This window comes from Chrysemys picta, chromosome 3 (assembly GCF_011386835.1).
Source record: "Chrysemys picta bellii isolate R12L10 chromosome 3, ASM1138683v2, whole genome shotgun sequence".
NCBI classification, from domain to species: Eukaryota; Metazoa; Chordata; order Testudines; family Emydidae; genus Chrysemys; species Chrysemys picta.
In genome coordinates, this window is record NC_088793.1 from 87,124,913 (window position 1) to 87,142,765 (window position 17,853).

A 17,853-nucleotide genomic window follows, 5' to 3' on the forward strand; every position below is an offset into this window, starting at 1 on the left:
AAAAATTAGTGGTGATTAATCGCAATTTTAACCACACTGTTAAACTATACAAATAGAATACAAATTTAAATTTATGATAAATATTTGTGGATGTTTTTCTACATTTTTCAAATATATTGATTTCAATTACAACACAATATACAAAATGTACCATACTTTATGCATCTAACCAAATCTTCCTTCTGCTGCTGAAATAGGAGCAGAGAGTGTTCATGGTCCTACTCTCCTTCATTTTAGGAAGTAGGACCTGTACTCCCTAATGGGACTATGCTTGGCCTTTGTCCAATGGCTTCAGGAGAAAGAGAAGGCTCCCTGGGATCTCCCCTCACACCTTTGCACATCGATACAGGGACAGCTACATTTGAGCCCACAGATAAATAGAGACTGATTTGAACTAAGGTTTATAGTGGAAAAAATCCCTTTATCTGAAAATGATTGACAGTGAGATATTATATCTGTGTTCATAAGCTAAAGGCATTTTACTCAAAGAAGAACGCTTGTTGAAAGGAAGGGGGGGTTAGCTTTTCCTATGTGTGTATATCTATCTATCTATTTATATATACACACCTCTACCTCGATATAACACTGTTCTCAGGAGCCAAAAGATCTTACTGCATCATAGGTGAAACCGCGTTATATTGAACTTGCTTTGATCCACCGGAGTGCGCAGCCCTGCCCCCCCGGAGCACTGCTTTACCGCGTTATATCTGAATTCGTGTTATATCGGGTTGCGTGATATCGAGGTAGTGGGGTGCGTGTGTGTGTGTGTATAAATATATATATATATATTTGTTTTCATACACTCTTTAAACATTTATTTTTGTCCCAACTGTACTGCAGTTTCTGTTATCTTCTGCTGAGACTCTTCTGGATCACATGACTAATTTCAGCCATCAGCAGAGCTACAGCCATCTTGGATCAATGTACACATGCCAAGTACTTTATACCTAGAGCTCTGAGCAAAATTAAAATGGAGCCTTAGAAGCTGTTTTTCATGAAGGAGCAAAGGTGGTAAACACACCTTCTTGCAAACCATTGTGCAACAATCAGATGAGTACTGATGGAACCTGGACTGTCAACAAACCTGGACTTCAAGATCTCGGAAGGAGCTCCTCCTATGTAGATATCAGTGAATGGCATTGCTTTCTTTTCATTTTCCACACTTTTTATATGTCGTCTGTCCACCACCAAGATCATCTTCTTAGAATTGTGATATATAACAGAAATCTGAAAGGAGAAATGAACAGTTCAACTCCAAATGTCCAAGAATATTGTCTTTTAGAAGTTATCATGCTGGGTTTGCCAAATTGGCATTTTTAATAAAAGGGAGTCTGTAATTATTGTCTATTGTATTTTTAAAATTTAACAATTATTCTATTCAAAAAGAGGCTTGTGAATCAGTGTGGAGCTGACAAGAATGACTAGTAGTGAGCTCATTTCAATATAATGATTTTTCTAATGGCCAAAAACAAACCAAATCCTTCTTTCATTTGCTTGTAAAAAGTTATCACAGGCCAAATTCTATACAGGTGTAAATGGAGCACTTCCATTGACTTGAGTAGAGAATATGTCTTTAAATCTGCTTTTATTGTTGAAATGTAGGGCTTAGTTCTGCTGACACTTACACAAGTTAAATACCACTGTAACTCCACTTATATCAGTAATCAGATTTCCTAATTTGCACCACGTAAGTGAGAGAAGAATCATGCCCTTACAGTTCAGATTTATTACTGTCATTGTCACAGCTATGATGGCTTGAAGCAAATTCTCTGGAACCCCTAATGCAGGTGCAGACTGTCAGTTTTTGAGTTGCTGAGCTGCCTAAATAAGTGTCTATAGTTCCAACATCAATACTGAATTTCATTTGAGTAATTCCTTTTGTACCGAAATGGGAGTTCAACACTTTGTAATACAATAGCTGCTAAAACTGATTGAGTTAAAATAGTGACACCACATATTTGTGGTTGTAGAGAACAATATTTATGAAGTACTTTCCTCTGGATATATAGTTTTATTCTGACTTTTAATACTTTTTAGTATTAGTATCTTTTTTCTGCCCAGTGTTCCTTGCCACTTCATAGCAAAACTGACACATTTGGTATTCTATAAAGTCTGACCCATCATTTTTTGGTTCTTTAATTATAAGAGCAGCAACCTAGCATTATGCTTTATTATTCTTGGTGTGGCTAGCTAAATAAAAATACTTTCACATCAGTTTTACCTCATGGAATTTTGCATCATTTATCTGAGCCTTCTTCATTGAATCTTCAAGAAGCACAGGGGTAGTGCTGAAGCCAAAGTCATAGCGCAGATACAGGAATCCATTCTGCATCGCTAGACTGAAAAACATACTCTGTACAAAACAAACAGCATTAAAGGAAAGTATATAGACATCATTCTTATGCAAGCAATATAGAGATGGATATATAAGATGATTAGAGATGGTTGAACTATTCATTATGAACAATTTATTCACTGAAACTGGCCTTTTACTTATTTGCAAAATTATCATAATTTTCCTGGATTTTTTTTATTCATAAATTGTTTGATAAATAGTATTGATTTGGAATTCTGGTGAACTACTGTTTGAAACATATACTTATTCAGTATCCTGAATTAGGTTTTCAGGCTGTGTGATTGGTCACCAATGCCACATGCTATGGATTCTATTCTATGGCTGGATAACCAAAACTTTATAGTGACAAGGTGGGTGAGGTAATATCTTTTACTGGACCAACTTCTGTTGGTGAGAGAGACAAGCTTTCGAGCTCATACAGAGTAAACTTGAAAGCTTGTTTCTCTCACCAACAGAAGTTGATCCAGTAAAAGATATTACCTCACTCACCCTGTCTCTCTAATGTCCTGGGATCAACACAGCGACACCAACACGGCATACAAACTTTGTAAGCAGAGCAGCACTCAGAGAAATCATTAAGATAGTGAATTTTTCAGGGGAAAAAATGGGGAGCACTTAAGGGAGAGAGAAACACCAGGACACAGAAGGACTAGGAAATCAAGTCATCCTTGATTTCAAGTTCTGTGGCATAGAATTAGATTGATAAACCATATATAAATGTAAGGGAGTACAGTGGACCAATTTACAGCAGCTGGGGATCTGGCCAGATGTTTATTTTTATATTTTTCTAACATTAATATGACAGTCTCTAATGGAGACAAGAGAACATTAAACCTTAAAAAACACTACAAAAGGAACAGGCCAAACTTGTGAATAAAGTAAAAAGAATTACTTATTTTTGTATATTTATGAGCTGTCCACATAGAACACAACAGTGGTAGCTGGTTTTGTACAATCTAACCAAAAATGTCCATCAACAGAACTGGTCTTCAACAGCTTATGTCCAATACGACTATAGTTTCCATCACAGAATACAGAATTACAAAGTATATACAGTACAATTCAGACACAATTTTGGGAATTTCTGCTCAGAAGAAACCAATTACTGGTCTACTACAGAAGAGTTTTTTGTGTAGCAACTGCTGCTTAAAGCAGAGCTGAGGTTACTGGTGGTGTTCAGATGCTGTAGAGCAATCTGCACTGCAGAAATCTCCTCTATAAGTATCCCTGACGGCAACCACTGCCAAGTAAGCGTTTTAATTAGAATGGAATTAATTCATTGCAGTGAAGTCTGTGCACATACTGTATCAACATACATTTTTACATCCTTCTGAGCCAATATTGGCACACAGGGTGGAATCTTCCATTTCTTTCTGTCATTTGCTGCTGCTTGCAACTGTTCTATGGTGTTGAGATAACCTGTTTTACCCTCCTGGCTAAGGGTTCTTCTTAGGGTTTCTCCTGGGTGCCCTTGTTTTCTCACACTGTCTGGTTTCCACTTGACAGCTTCATGGGAGTCTGTGTGTTGGCATCCGGAGTACATGTCCCAAATATGTCCAGCATTTCCTTCTGATTCTAGTGGAAACGAGTTGCTGGTTGGTGATTTCTCAGACTTCTTCATTGGTGACAAAGTCTTTCCAACCAATACCCAGAATCTTTTGTAGGCACTTATTTTGTGAAGCATCTACTTTCTAACTAACATTTTGGTAGATCTCCGGCTTTCACAGCCATATATTAGCACTGAAATGTTGTTTGAATTAAAATGCATCTGTTTTGTTCTGGTGCTGTGTTTCTTTGATTTCCATACAATGTTGGGTTTAGTAAATGTTGTGGGTGCCTTTCTATTCTTGATGTCACTTCTTTCTTGAGGTCTCTGTTAGCCATTATGGTTCTGTTCAGGCAGGTGAACTGTTCTCCTTTCTTGATATTTTTGCCATATCTACACAATAAATTATTTTCTTTTGCTGTACTAAATTATTTTAACTCACACTGGGCTTGCAAGTTTGAGGAAGAGATGCCTCAAGACACAAGTCTGAGTTTATATTCAAAATATTGTAAAGCTTGAAGATGTTTGGATGTGGGTTTTTTGTTCAGATCATTATAGAGTTAGGGGACAATCTTAAACTTCTGAAAATTTGGGGGTGCTTGGATCCACTATTTTGGTTTAGGATAGTCTCTAATTCCAAGTTACAACAGTAACTAACTGTATTGGTTCAATGAAAGATATTACCCCACCCACCTTGTCGATTGCACTGTATAATAGAGTTCAGCCATCTATCTACCAGGAGACAAATGTTTAGAACTTCATGTCAACTACTATATAGTAACATCTGATAGCACGGACAGTGCATTCACATTTAAATAAAAGTAAAAATACTGGGCCTGATTATCTTCACACTTTAAGCAGTTTCATGTTACTGTAACGCCACTGAAGTGCTCATTAAATTTAAATTAATGGAGATATCCCATCTCCTAGAACTGGAAGGGACCTTGAAAGATCATCATGTCCAGCCCCCTGCCTTCACTAGCAGGACCAAGTACTGATTTTGCCCCAGATCCCTAAGTGGCCCCCTCAAGGATTGAACTCACAACCCTGGGTTTAGCAGGCCAATGCTCAAACCACTGAGCTATCCCTCACCCCTCATTATGCCACTGTGGGAGCAGAATTAGGGCCAGTGAGAGTAAATCAGAGAATACGAGTGGCTTTGTACCCAGTACTTCAGGTCCCTCATGATATGTATGCAGAAGGGAACTTTCTCTTCCAAAATGAAATATAAATCATCAACATTTGGGGGTACTGCATAGTAACTGTGCAGAATAGGCAGAAGAGAAACAGGGGACAGTGTGAGAACAGAATTTTATACTCACTCCATTAACCATCAGGAGAATAAGCCCATTGTCTGTTGGTGTTCGAACTTCTATGTCAAAACGAGTCACCTGGCTGAACTTTCCTCTTCTCTCAATGTTCCTCACCAAACCATAGCCAAAGCCATCAAAGAAATAGCTCACAGCTCGGCTCTGAGTGAAGGCCAGCTTATTCCTAGCATGGAAAAGAACACAGAAGCAAGCAAGAATTAGAGACCATCTATCTCAGAGCATTCTTAGCATTATGACCGCGCACTGAAGATCCAGGGAGTTGTGAACATTTGAGTGTCAGAGTTTACAACACTTTCTTGGAATAGTTATATGTTGGAAACTGGAAAGTTTGGAGGCTCATTATTGGATAGGTGTTAGGGCCACAAACCTTCCTGATTATAGGCGGAAGTATTCTTTTTAAGGGTTATCCAACTCCCATAGAATTCAATGGGAATCCAACATGTACTTTAACTGAAGATGGATTGGGTCCTCAATTATGCAAGGAATGTACCCTTCATACACTGTTATAGAGATATGGTGAATAGGGCTTTTCACTCAAAGTACCATCTCTCTTTAAGAGAGATTTGGAAAAAAAAAATCTTATACTCTAGTTGGTCTCTTCAGATTTATTAAAACCTGCATTTATTTCCAATACTAGAGTTTCTTCCTCTCTGAGTATATAGATATACATCAAAATGCAACACAAAACTATAGTTCCTAACTACTGAATGAAGAAACTTCCCATAAATATTTATGGTAAATGAATCGTACAGTTTCCCTTTAAGTGGAACATTTCTCATTCTTGCTGCAAAGGGCTTAAAAAGAAGAAATTTTTTTACGGAATAGTTCAGGGGCATATGGCACTAATGGTTCTGTGTCAGAGGAGTGAATAAGCCATTTGGGACAATTTGTCAAGATGGAAAATAACAAAGAAAATGTACAATTGTAGAACAGATCAAGCCAGTTGGTCTGAACTACAGTTTAAAGTGGTGAGGTTTATTCAGGAAAGGTCAAGTTAATATTATCCTGAGATTCTTCTCTAAAAGGAGGGAAATGAAGCAGCCTTTCAGGTCTGCGAACATTGCAAGCTATCAAAGAACTTCATTCTAACAGTTGAATTTTTCTCTACCTGGCACAAGGTGGCGATACAGTGGTATTCATATTGTAGATGTGCTTGAAATTGTATAAACTGATTATATCATCATTCAGGGTGGCCAATTCCAAGCAGCCAATGAAACCAGGCAGGTTCAAACTGGGAGGGAGCTGTGCAGAGAAGGAAACAAAGGCGAAAGGGTAAAGTCAGCACATGTATTTTATTCAGGGATGCCAAACTCATTTGTTCATAAGATCAATTTTGTTTTGAAGCTCTTAGCGTTAGGCTATGTCTACACTACAGACCTTACAGCAGCGCAGCTGTATGGTCTCCTGTGTAGCTACTCTATGCTGGCAGGAGAGTGCTCTCCTGCCGGCATAATTAAACCACCCACAACGAACAGCGGTAGCTGTTGTCCACACTGTCCACACCAGTGCTTTTGACAGTGAAACTTATGTCAGGGTGTGTTTTTTCACACCCCTGACCGACAAAAGTTTTGCCAACAAAAGTGCTAGTGTAGACAAAGCTTTAGAGACAAGATGGCTGAGGTATAATCTTATATTGGATCAACTTTTGTTGATGAGAGAGACAAGCTTTCCAGCTTACACAGAGCTCTTCCTCAGGTCTGGGAAACCTACTCAGAGTGTCACAGCTAAATACAAGGTGGAACAAATTGTTTAGCATAAGTAGTTAACACATATTTCAAGGGACCATTCCAGGTAAAGTGGCCTGTTAACACCCCTCTGAAAGTAAGTTAGCCAGATATGGGAAGTGGTGTGTCCAAGCATGGGGAAAGACAGTTATGCTGTGTTCTACAAAGGAGTAATGAATAACTGCTGAAGAGAACAAATGCTTAGATAGGACTACTACAAATGAGAACTTCCACCATAATTTTTAAAGACAAGGGGCAAAAGAAGGAGGAGTTAGATTTTAGGGTAGATTGGATCTTGGGTGCTATGTGATACTATAATGATTTTATGACTAATCCTAGATCTATTTTAGTCAGATTACACAATTTATTATCCAAAGACCTGAAGAAGAGCTCTGTGTAACTTGAAAGCTTGTCTCTTTCACCAACAGAAGTTGGTCCAATAAAAGATATTATATCACCCACCTTGTCTCTCTGATATCCAAAGAACAACATTTCATAACAATCTACATGGAAATATCCCCCAGTATTTTGTGTTCATTTCATTTACACCTCATTGTGGTTTAAAGGCCATTTCATACCACAAGAAAGAAAGAAAAAAAAGAGCATGTGAACTCTAGGAGATTCTCTCATATTCATAGAATTTATCTTTGCCAGTAGCTAAAGTTCAGCAGAGATTATTTTAAATAACTCAACAATGATCACTGCAAATGGAATCTAAATTGCCTTATTAGTGAAAGGAAAAAAATCAAGTGATGTAAAAAAATGAAAGTAAAGTTGGCAGAATTAATGCAGCAGTCTTCCAATATTAAAAAAAAAAAAACTACACTGTAGAATAGGCATAGCAGCAGCAAACATTTCTTCAGCACATTATCTGCCAGTTACAACCAGCATTAATTGGCATATCAGTTGGCTTTTTCCACAGTCATATCAGGTCCTCATTAGGATTTAGTCATTCTGCTGAGCCATCTCTGGTGCACAGATTTACATCCCTGAATAGGTATTTACTGATTAAAATCTTTAAGAGTCTGACTTTTAGAAAACGGTTTTTCCAACTAATTTTCACAGAAGTAGCAAACCATTTACGGCTAATATTAGGAACATATGGATTTCTGCACCATGAATTCTATAGGGTGCCTAACTTGAGGCCACTATCAAATTTCAAATAGGCCATCAAACAGCCATCATACAGGGAAGTTTCTATGCCAGACTTGGCACCCAGTGTTGACAGAGTATAGCAGAAAGCACACATTGTTCAAGTGGGCTACTATGTGTCCATCTAGAACAAGAACTATGTATTTTTTCTCTAATTACATGTCAGAAACATTTTACTGTAGCCAAGATGAATCTGATCAGCTTTTCATTGGAGGACATTCTATGTAGATGGTAGCATTAGCCTTGGTCAGTGCTGCACATTCCAGGGAACTTGTTGAAGAATCGTAATGTGGTATGTGACTTAATAAGGATGTTTCCAGTAACCAAACCTTTCCATTAATGACAAGTTTGTAAAGGAAGTCCCAGCAGCATGGGTTTGATTTATTTAAGTTTCAATATATACAGAAGAGTTATTTGATCTACCTTAAAATTTGAAGGCACTCCACCAACATAGAAGACGGTATTTTTGGGCTCCAAATCCAAAAGGGAGTCAGCACCAGGGACCTCTCCTTTTTTGATAAATTTTTCTTCAGCTGTGCTGCTAGGGCTCGGCACAGTTAGAAATATTTTGCCATGCTTTCCCACCCTGTTGAAGGAATTTGGAGAAAAAGAGGGCTGCATAGTCATAACTTTAGCTTGATGGTTAGATATAAGAAACAGGAAAAGATAATTTAAACAAAGTTTTTTTGGTAGTTTAATGTAAGTATTTTCTCCATCAGAAAAGCATCACCCATCTGGTGTTCTGGCTGGGACCAAAGCGAGAAATTACAGAGATTGGAGTGGATTCTCCTTCCACTTACTACTTGAGCCTGCCCTCTTGGAGTCAATGGAATTTCTACTGACTCCAATGGAAGCAGGATTAGACTCTTAGGCTTGTGCCAATGAATAGCTCCATTGACGTTGCACTAGTGGAAAAAATGGTGGAGAACAGATTCAGGCCCAATTGTTTTTTCTGGTGCTCTTGGGACAAATATTTGGGTCAGGTGTAGGATCAGGAAGAAATGGAGAAAAGATGTTGTTAACTATGGAGGAGACATTTCTGTTTTCTAGCTTTTTTTCACCTTTCCTAAAAAAAAAAAAAAAAGCTATATTAGAGCTGTCAATTAATCTCAGTTAACTCACGCGATTAAAAAAAAATCACGATTAATCGCACTGTTAAACAATAGAATACAAATTGAAATGTATTAAATATTTTTGATGTTCTCATTTGCAGTAGCCCTATCTAAGCATTTGTTCTCTTCAGCAATTATTCATTACTCCTTTGTAGAGCACAGCATGGACGCATATCCTCTGGAATGGTGGTTAAAGCATCAAGGGACATATGAATCTTTAGTGCATCTGGCATGTAAAGATCTTGCGACGCCGGCTACAACAGTGCCGTGAGAACACTTGTTCTCACTTTCAGGTGACATTGTAATAAAGAAGTGAGCAGCATCATCTCCCATAAATGTAAACAAACTTGTTTGTCTTAGCAATTGGCTGAACAAGAAGTAGGACTGAGTGGACTTGTAGGCTCTAAAGTTTTACATTGTTTTATTTTTTGAATACAGGTTGTTTTTGTACATAATTCTACATTTGTAAGTTCAACTTTCATGATAAAGAGATTGCACTACAGTACTTGTATTAGGTAAATTGAAAAATACCATTTCTTTTGTTTTTTACAGTGCAAATATTTATAATAAAAATAAATATAAAGTGAGCACTGTACACTTTGTATTCTGTGTTGTAACTGAAATCAATATATTTGAAAGTGTAGAAAAATATTTAAATAAATGGTATTCTATTATTGTTTAATAGCGCAGTTAATCACACAATTATTTTTTTAATCGCTTGACAGCCCTAATATATATATTTCCAGACTGCCTTTTTGTCCAACCGAAGAAAGAAAGTCTTTTTAAAGTCACTGTTAGCCTGAGGTGAGCATCCTCCTTTTTCTCCTGCAATTGTTTTAAAAACTCTGCCCTGCCTTTACTGTGTTTAGAACATCAAATGTGACACATGCCGTATAGAAGTGAAAATAATCAAAAAAAGGTTCTTAACTCATGATATTGTAGTTTTTCAAGGGATCCCTATTCCCATGGAATTCTGAACAAGATTGGCAGGGCTGGCTATCTCATCAGTTTGCTAAAGACCTAGCTAACCAGCCTTGTCATAATCCCATAAGGTAATGTTAGGGCATGTCTTCACTAGCAACGTTAAAGCACTGCTGCGGCAACGTTTTAATGTGTCTGTGTAGTCTTGGCACCAGCCCTGGGAAAGCTATAAAAAACCCACCTCCGTGAGGGGAGTAGCTACCAGTGTTTTTTCACACTCCAGAGCGAGAAAGTTGCAGCGCTGTAAAGTGGCAGTGTAGACAAGGCCTTAGATAGTTAACAGGCACTGGTGAATTTTACTTGGTCACTTGTGAAATTCTCAAACCAAACTGATCTCATAAGAAATAGAGCAGCTCCACATAAACACTTTACCTCTCAACTTTGACGATACTGAAGTAAGCAGGCCAAGAGCTGATTGGCTTGGAGTCCAGTGGTATCTCCACATCTCGACCTCCCAGATTATAAATATACACCAGGTTGTCATTCTTGATCGCAAGACCCATATAATCTTTTGCCTAAAACACCAATGAGTTGGGATGTCAAGACTACTTGATTCACTCGTAATCCAAAAAAGCTAATAAATGTTAGACAGCTTTAGACAAAAGGGAATATTTATGTACAGTTAATAAACTAAAGCACATCTTCCATTAATTATATAATTTCAGTAGATGGTACTGCACAGGACAAAACTGTCCCAAAAAGTATGGTTTCAAATCCGTTGTGGATGAAGTAATTGCCAGGTTAAATATTTCTAAGATATTTTCTGACTGAAATCTATCACATGCTCTTGCATGTGCCTATTGTTTACTAGGCAGTATCAATATAGGAAGTGGCAACAAAGGCTTGTCCAAGGGCATAGATATGATGCACATAATCAGATTTGCTCTCAGTAGGGAATTTCTTAATTTACATGCACTGTACGCAGAAAATCCTTTAAAAAAAAAAGATTAAAGAGAAAAGCCCTTGACTTCACCTTTCCAAACTAGTAGTTGGCCGAGATTGCACATACTTTGTGAGATGTGTCTTTTTTGTTTTTCTTTAACAGTAAAAATTTAACACAGTTGCTTCACAACACTTTTTGATAACGAGAGTGCAAGCCCTTTCTAAGTGTTCAAAAGTAGATATGAGGCGGGTATTCAAAAGCAGCAGCACATGCCACAGGCAAAGAAGCACTCTTATCTCTAAGACCTTTGAACTGCGAGACTTGAAATCTACATTGTCAGCAGTACTGTGTTGATTACATGTGACCCACGAAAGCCAGGAAGACAGAAGTAATTGCTTCAGAGCAATTCAATAACAGTTGAGTGTGGATGGCAAGTGTATGTAAGCGGGGGAATGGTCCCGCTATTGTGGGGAAATTTCCTGACTTCTGCACTACCCCGGTGAGGTGGGCTAGCGAAAGGATCTGAGTCCCCGCTCCCACTTCCTTTACCCAGAGGCCTCCCTGCCCTTGAGGGCTCCCCTTCCACTCTCCTGTCTGGCTGAGTCCTCATAACCCCAACAAGGCTGGGTCCAGGATTCCTGAGGGGCTCGACCCCCAACCCTGCTGTGGTCACCTAGGACAGGGGCTAGGGTGTCCCCACTCCGGGGTACTCTCTCTGCACTGGGCACCTCCCTGACCCACTGATTATTCCATACAATTTAAAGCAAATACAAGTTGTTTAATTAACAATTAATCTAAAGAAAAGAACAAGGAAAAATGGGAAAGGTTAAAGGAAAACACATCACCCTGCTCTGTGGCAGGGAACATCACAAACAACGTCTCTGGAATGTCAGGGCAGGTCACAGTCTGCTTCTTGTAGGTCCCAGGCCTCCTTCTCAGGCCCTGGCCGTGCTGCAGAGACGCTGTGGGTTGGACACTTGCAATGGTGGTGGCCACACACCTCCGGGCTTTGAGTGGTGGGACCCTTCTTCCCAGCGTCAGCCCCCCGTAGGGTTAAGGTCCCCCTCCCAGTCTGGCCTGCAAGGGCCCTTGTCTGGGGGTGTCTTTCTGTGCTGGGCCCTTTGCCCAGGTTCCCCCTTGGCTGGCCCCACTTGCTCACCACACCTGGCTCTGTGGCTGCAGCTCTGCTCCCAGCACAGGATCTGCTCTCCCCGGGCTGCGTCTCTGGCTCTGTGGCTGCACCTCTGCTCCCAGCACAGGATCTGCTCTCCCTGGGCTGCGTCTCTAGGTCTGTGGCTGCAGCTCTGCTCCCAGCACAGGATCTGCTCTCCCTGGGCTGCGTCTCTGGCCTCTCTGGCTCTGCGGCTGCAGCTCTGCCCCCAGCACAGCTCTACTCTGCAGGCTGCTTCTGTGACTCTGCTCCCAGCTCTGACCTGCTTCCTGGCTGCTTGTCTGGCCCCTCTGGCTCTGGTTGCTACAGCTCTGTTTCCAGGGCAGGGCTGCTCTCTCTGGGCTGTGCTCTGGCTTTGGGGCTGCCGCTCTGCTTCCAGCAGCTTAGCTCGGGCCCCTGCTCTCTCCTTAGCTCGGCCCCACTCTGTCTGACTCAGGCCATTCCAGTTCACATGGAGGACGGGACCCTCTCTGGCCTCCTGATTCCCTGATTAGCCTGCCTGCCCTGTCAATCAGGCTGATCTGGAGCATTGGCCTCTCCCCATTGTACCTGGGGACTGTCAGTCTCAGGCTCCTGATTTGCCATCGACCCTTCCCCTTTTAGTGCTGGGAGGTAGCCAACCAAAACACCCCCACTGAGTGTTAGTAAGGGGGCAACAGTCCCCTTACATGTAGTTTACAGCTGCCAGCCTCTGTATCTCAGTACACCGGGAAATGCAATTTGCTACTTGGATAGAATACTTTATTGGAGAGAGGGAAAAATTGCAAGGATAGTTCACTGCATGTCACTAATGACCAGCATCAGTAAAATATTACTGTGGAAATCCCTGATGGTAGGAAATAGAGAAATGTTGCTGAAAAATCCACATACTTATTTCCACTTCTGTCTTTTTTTTTTTCAGAATAAAGTTAATTAGATTATTTTCTTACATTTTTGTTTCCAAGGTACAGAACAAATCTATCTGGAGATGCTGCCAGCTGTGGTTGGTCTTTCTGAAGTTTCATATACAAGCTCATGGAGGTAAAAGCCTTTAAGTCATCTAGGCTCGTCTTTGGATTAACTTCTACAGCTGATCGGCCTTCAAACTTCATAGAGACTTGAACCTGAAGTGGCAAACATACAAAGTTAGAGACGTTCTGTTCTGAGATTCTGCTATGGGGAAATTTGCAAACATACTCCATCAACAGCTTCCTTGACAAATAATGACAAGTGTCTTGTTGAATCAGGGCTATAATATTATTCTGTACACAACAAACTTCTTGCATATTTTAAAAAATTCTTTCCCAATCATTTATTTCTTTGCTTCAGAAATAGACCTAATTCTCCTCTCACTTTCTCTGGTTTAAATCAGGAGTTACCCCACTGAAGTCAATGGAGTTATACTAGTGTAAAAGTGGTATAAATGAGAGGTTAATCAGGCCAAGAGCATTCATTTTAAGATATCTTTAAACATATTTAAAGCAATGTTTTTACATTTTGAAGAACTGTGTATGTTCTTCAAACTAAACTAAAACTAAAACATATTTAAGGAAAAGTCAAATATTGTAGTTCCTGACTGAGTTTTGGTTTTTCGGACCAAATGTAGATAGTTCAATTTAGGTGGACAGTGTTAAAGGGTATACCAGGCCTTTGTGGTTCCCTGCTGGCGGCCCCGCTGATCCATCCGCAGATCTGGGATAACTGACATCTCGCACTTGAGATGGGTGCAGGTATCATTCCGTGTCACATATCTCCTTGCTGGGGGGGTGGTCTCGCATCCCACTTCTAGTACCATGTTTATGGTGGGTTGCACTTACTTCTTTGAGTGCCCCCCCGGTGTCCGGGTACAATACTATCATTTTCTTCAGCTCCCTGCACCCCCCTGCAGGCTATCAGTCAGACTCAGTGGGTCTTTTGTGGCTTGGTCCTGTGGCCAGGTCACACAGTTCAAACCCCTTTCTGGGGTACAACAAACTCAAATAGAAGTTCCTTGCCCTTCAGGGCCAATGATAAATCAAATGGTTTCTTATCCTTCTGAGGCTTAAATCTTTATCCAGAATTAAGCCAGCAGGGTTCCTCGTGCACACGTTCCCTTGATTGTGGCCAGAAATGGGCCCTGGCCTGGACTGGTTCCTTTGGCTGCGGCCTAGGGAGAGTCCCTCCTCACTTCACTGCCAGGAATTGCTTTGCTAGCAGGCAGCTTCTTTTATTTTAGCTTGCTGTGCCTTGATTGGCTGTTGCTGGTGTCCAGCCCTTTTAGCTGCTGGAGGACCAGATCTCAATGGTTCCCCAAATGGCTGGTCCTGGTCTAATGGCTGGTCTAATACTCGCTGCTCTTTTCTGCTCAGAGAACTGTTTCCTGGGGCAGGGTAAAGTAGAGCAGTGATGCTTCCAGCAGGGTGTCACAAAAACCTGGTACACCATTACAGTCAGAATATTCCAACACTGTACAGATGTATTCTTATACTGACTTCTCAGAATTCATCCAAATGCAACTGAATATATCATTTTCATTTTCACCAACTGTTGTTATAAAGTGTTTGCCAGAAAAATCTCTACACTTTTGCTGTTGCAATTAATGTCACCATGGTGTTAGTATAGTACAGATTTTCTTATGTGAAAAAGGCCTTTTTTAACAAAAAGAAATATTGTGAACTCACAATGTTTGTTACTGAAATGATCACAGTTGCTACTGCTTCTAATTAATGTTGGCAATTGAATAATAAACTAATAGTAAATACCATTTTAGCTTTAAATGATTCTGCTGCAGTGACCACCATTATCAAATTGTCTAATTAACATTACCATCATATTTATGATATTCTGCCATGAAGACCATGTTAATTATTTGCCTGTAAAGATTTTAATTGCTACTAGTGTACTGTGCTCATCCAGTTGTTAGGGAGAGATAACATAATATCAAGGTTCAGACCTGGAATCTAGCCCAGGGAAATGGAGTTGTTAGTAAGATGCATTTGATCATTATCACTCATAACCGAATGTCTGATCCGAGTGTTTTACCTTGCTTGCTACACTCCTAGTCTGAGCAATTAGCTCCCTGATTCGTTGAATGCTGGCAGAAATGTTGTTTGCTGGCAACTTTTGGTCTACTGTACGCAGTTTATCCAGGAGCTGAGGGATGACCTCTGTCAGATTCTTCACTGCAATTAGAAAGGAAACTAAAAGCCCAATTCTCCACTGCATAACATTGTTTTTGTACCAGTGGAATTCAATTTGCATTCCCTTCCCTCTCACTAGTATTTGTTTGCATCACCCACCTGTTGACTTTCAATGAGCCTCAAAAAAATGTGAGTCATTTTTCAAGCACGTGTTATCCAGTAGTTAGAGCAAATAGTAATATAATATGCTGTGAGGTGACAGGGAAAGCAACTCATACCATATTCAATGGTGATACATGTCAATCTACATTTACAGTATAGTGCTTGCAATGAATACCTGCTACAGTAACACTGGGTCTCAATGCCATGTTACAGTTAGTATACCTGCATCCCCAGCTGAATCCACAGCACTGTCATAAGCAACTGCATCATGTTTAAAGTTCTGAAGGTTCTCTGACCAGTTCTTCAGATTCTTAGCCATTGGGGTAGTAGTCTGGGTTACTGCCATGGTAGTATTGACAGCCTCTTGAGTAATGAGTTCAGATTGGTCCAAACGCTGTCTAATATCACCTGTAATATGAATAGAGAACGAGCAGTAATAAATACTATTAAAGTGGCCTACTTCTGACTAATGCTTCAGAAAATGAAAATAAGATTAATGCGAGTTTCGCTTCAACTGTGCTTGAGCTTTCCTCACACAGAGGTAAAAAACAAACCTTAGTTTTATTATTTTTTCAAATTATACAGAGAATTTGAAAACCTTCCCTTGCTTGCTGTTATATTAATGAGTAAGATGTACCAAGTGCCCTTGGCTGATCGTTAGACTGTTACATTTTAAGCTTTTCAGTGAGCTTGATTTGTAATGGCTACTATATCCAAGGCCCTGGGACTAGAATGGATTAAAAACATATTTTATTTTCTGTGACATTGTCAAAGACTATGAAATTTTTTTGTTGAATTTTTTTGGTGAACATTTTCAGGTTATTATAGTAAAACAAAAACTGAGAAGTTTTTCACCCCTGACATTCTCTTTCAGTTTTTTTTAAAACAAGAACCCTGAAAATATCAAATAAACCTGAAATTTTCATATGACAACATACTTTTAGTCAAAAAGCCATTTTTCATTGAAAAACGTTTTGATGAAAAATTGTTGCCCAGCTCCACTTGGGATATACATGGCCCTCAGGACATGGTGAAGAACAGCTGGAAATGCCTAATGGATGCTCATGACCTCTATTTATTTCAAGAATTAAGGGAACACCTAGCTAATCATAAATTGCCAGTGGCAGCCCACCAAAGTATTCAATCTGCCAAGTACAATATACACTTGAATTAAATTTTGATTATTAGTGCAGTAGGTCTACAAATTAATGGAGTATCCAGTCTGTAATAAAGTCAAGAATAACGTGATGGACGGCAACCTTTAGTAAACTGGAGTCCAAGACAAGTCACTGCAGCTTCAGATGATAGGATACGTTATCTCATCATGCTATGGAAAGCACCATAGAATGAGCTGTTGCATTGTCATTGTTAATGGGGATTACGTCACGTTACTTTCTTTAAAAATAATGAACAAAAGAGAAAGAACTAACACGTGTCACCTTGTAACTTTTATATTATATCATCATAATTGCAATTTGGGGAGACAAGAAGTGCTCAGCTTTGCCTTGTGAACAGTTTCTGGCTTTGCCTAAATGACTCATGTGATAAGACTTTGATGACTAATGAGATGTCATTCGAAGTAATTATGTGTCCCGTGCACATCAGAAAGACAATGTGTTTACTGCAGGTTATCTTAATTTTCTGCCTTCATCGGGAAGTTCCAGGAATCTTTCCTACATTTTGAATGGGTTAAAGGCAGACTTGTTTATGAAATCTTATTTTTAAAGATTCAGCCAAATGCTGCTTGAGCTAACCAGAGAGGGGATCTTTATTTTAAATTTCATAGTCAGAAAGTAAAGATAAAGTCGATGTATTTATCTTATAACCTTGTTCTATCGATTGAATTTGTTTCCTGGCTTTCATCAAGCGGCTTTTCAGAGCATCCTTTCTGGCAATTGTTCCAGCAATACGGCGAGTAGTGTCCTCAACAGTTAAATCATTACCTGTAAGGACAGAACAGAAGAAACAATTGAACTTTATGATTTCAAAGAGCACTTAAAAAATCTTGTCTTTAGTGTTACTATGCTGCACAGATATACTGCTGTGCATTTAACAAACACTAGTTACTATAGTGTTTACCCTGATTAACTTTAATATCATGCATTCTAGTGATGTTGGTTTCAGGTGATCTAAATTGCTAAGCAATCTTCCAGCTGATGCTCAACGTTCTCCTGGAAGGTTTCAGAGTAGCAGCCGTGTTAGTCTGTATCCGCAAAAAGAACAGGAGTACTTGTGGCACCTTAGAGACTAACAAGAGTCTTCTCAGGAGAATCTGGAAGCTGTTTCCCTATCTTCATTAAAGATCAACTCTCAAAAAGGGCTTTGATAGCCAGTAAC

At 39.6% G+C, this 17,853-nt stretch overlaps 1 protein-coding gene across 1 annotated transcript in view; it reads right to left on the reverse strand.

The window, feature by feature from the left end:
* Positions 1-17,853, reverse strand: part of LAMA4 (laminin subunit alpha 4) — a 130,570-nt gene that overhangs the window by 23,599 nt on the left and 89,118 nt on the right. Inside the window, exons 16-25 of the mRNA XM_008164946.4 lie at positions 17,343-17,459; positions 15,739-15,924; positions 15,257-15,396; positions 13,186-13,359; positions 10,575-10,717; positions 8,533-8,695; positions 6,342-6,475; positions 5,225-5,396; positions 2,222-2,353; positions 1,085-1,227 (exon numbers count right to left, since the gene is read on the reverse strand). Of these exons, the coding sequence (XP_008163168.2) occupies positions 1,085-1,227; positions 2,222-2,353; positions 5,225-5,396; positions 6,342-6,475; positions 8,533-8,695; positions 10,575-10,717; positions 13,186-13,359; positions 15,257-15,396; positions 15,739-15,924; positions 17,343-17,459 (1,504 nt within the window). The remainder of the gene's footprint in view (positions 1-1,084; positions 1,228-2,221; positions 2,354-5,224; positions 5,397-6,341; positions 6,476-8,532; positions 8,696-10,574; positions 10,718-13,185; positions 13,360-15,256; positions 15,397-15,738; positions 15,925-17,342; positions 17,460-17,853) is intronic.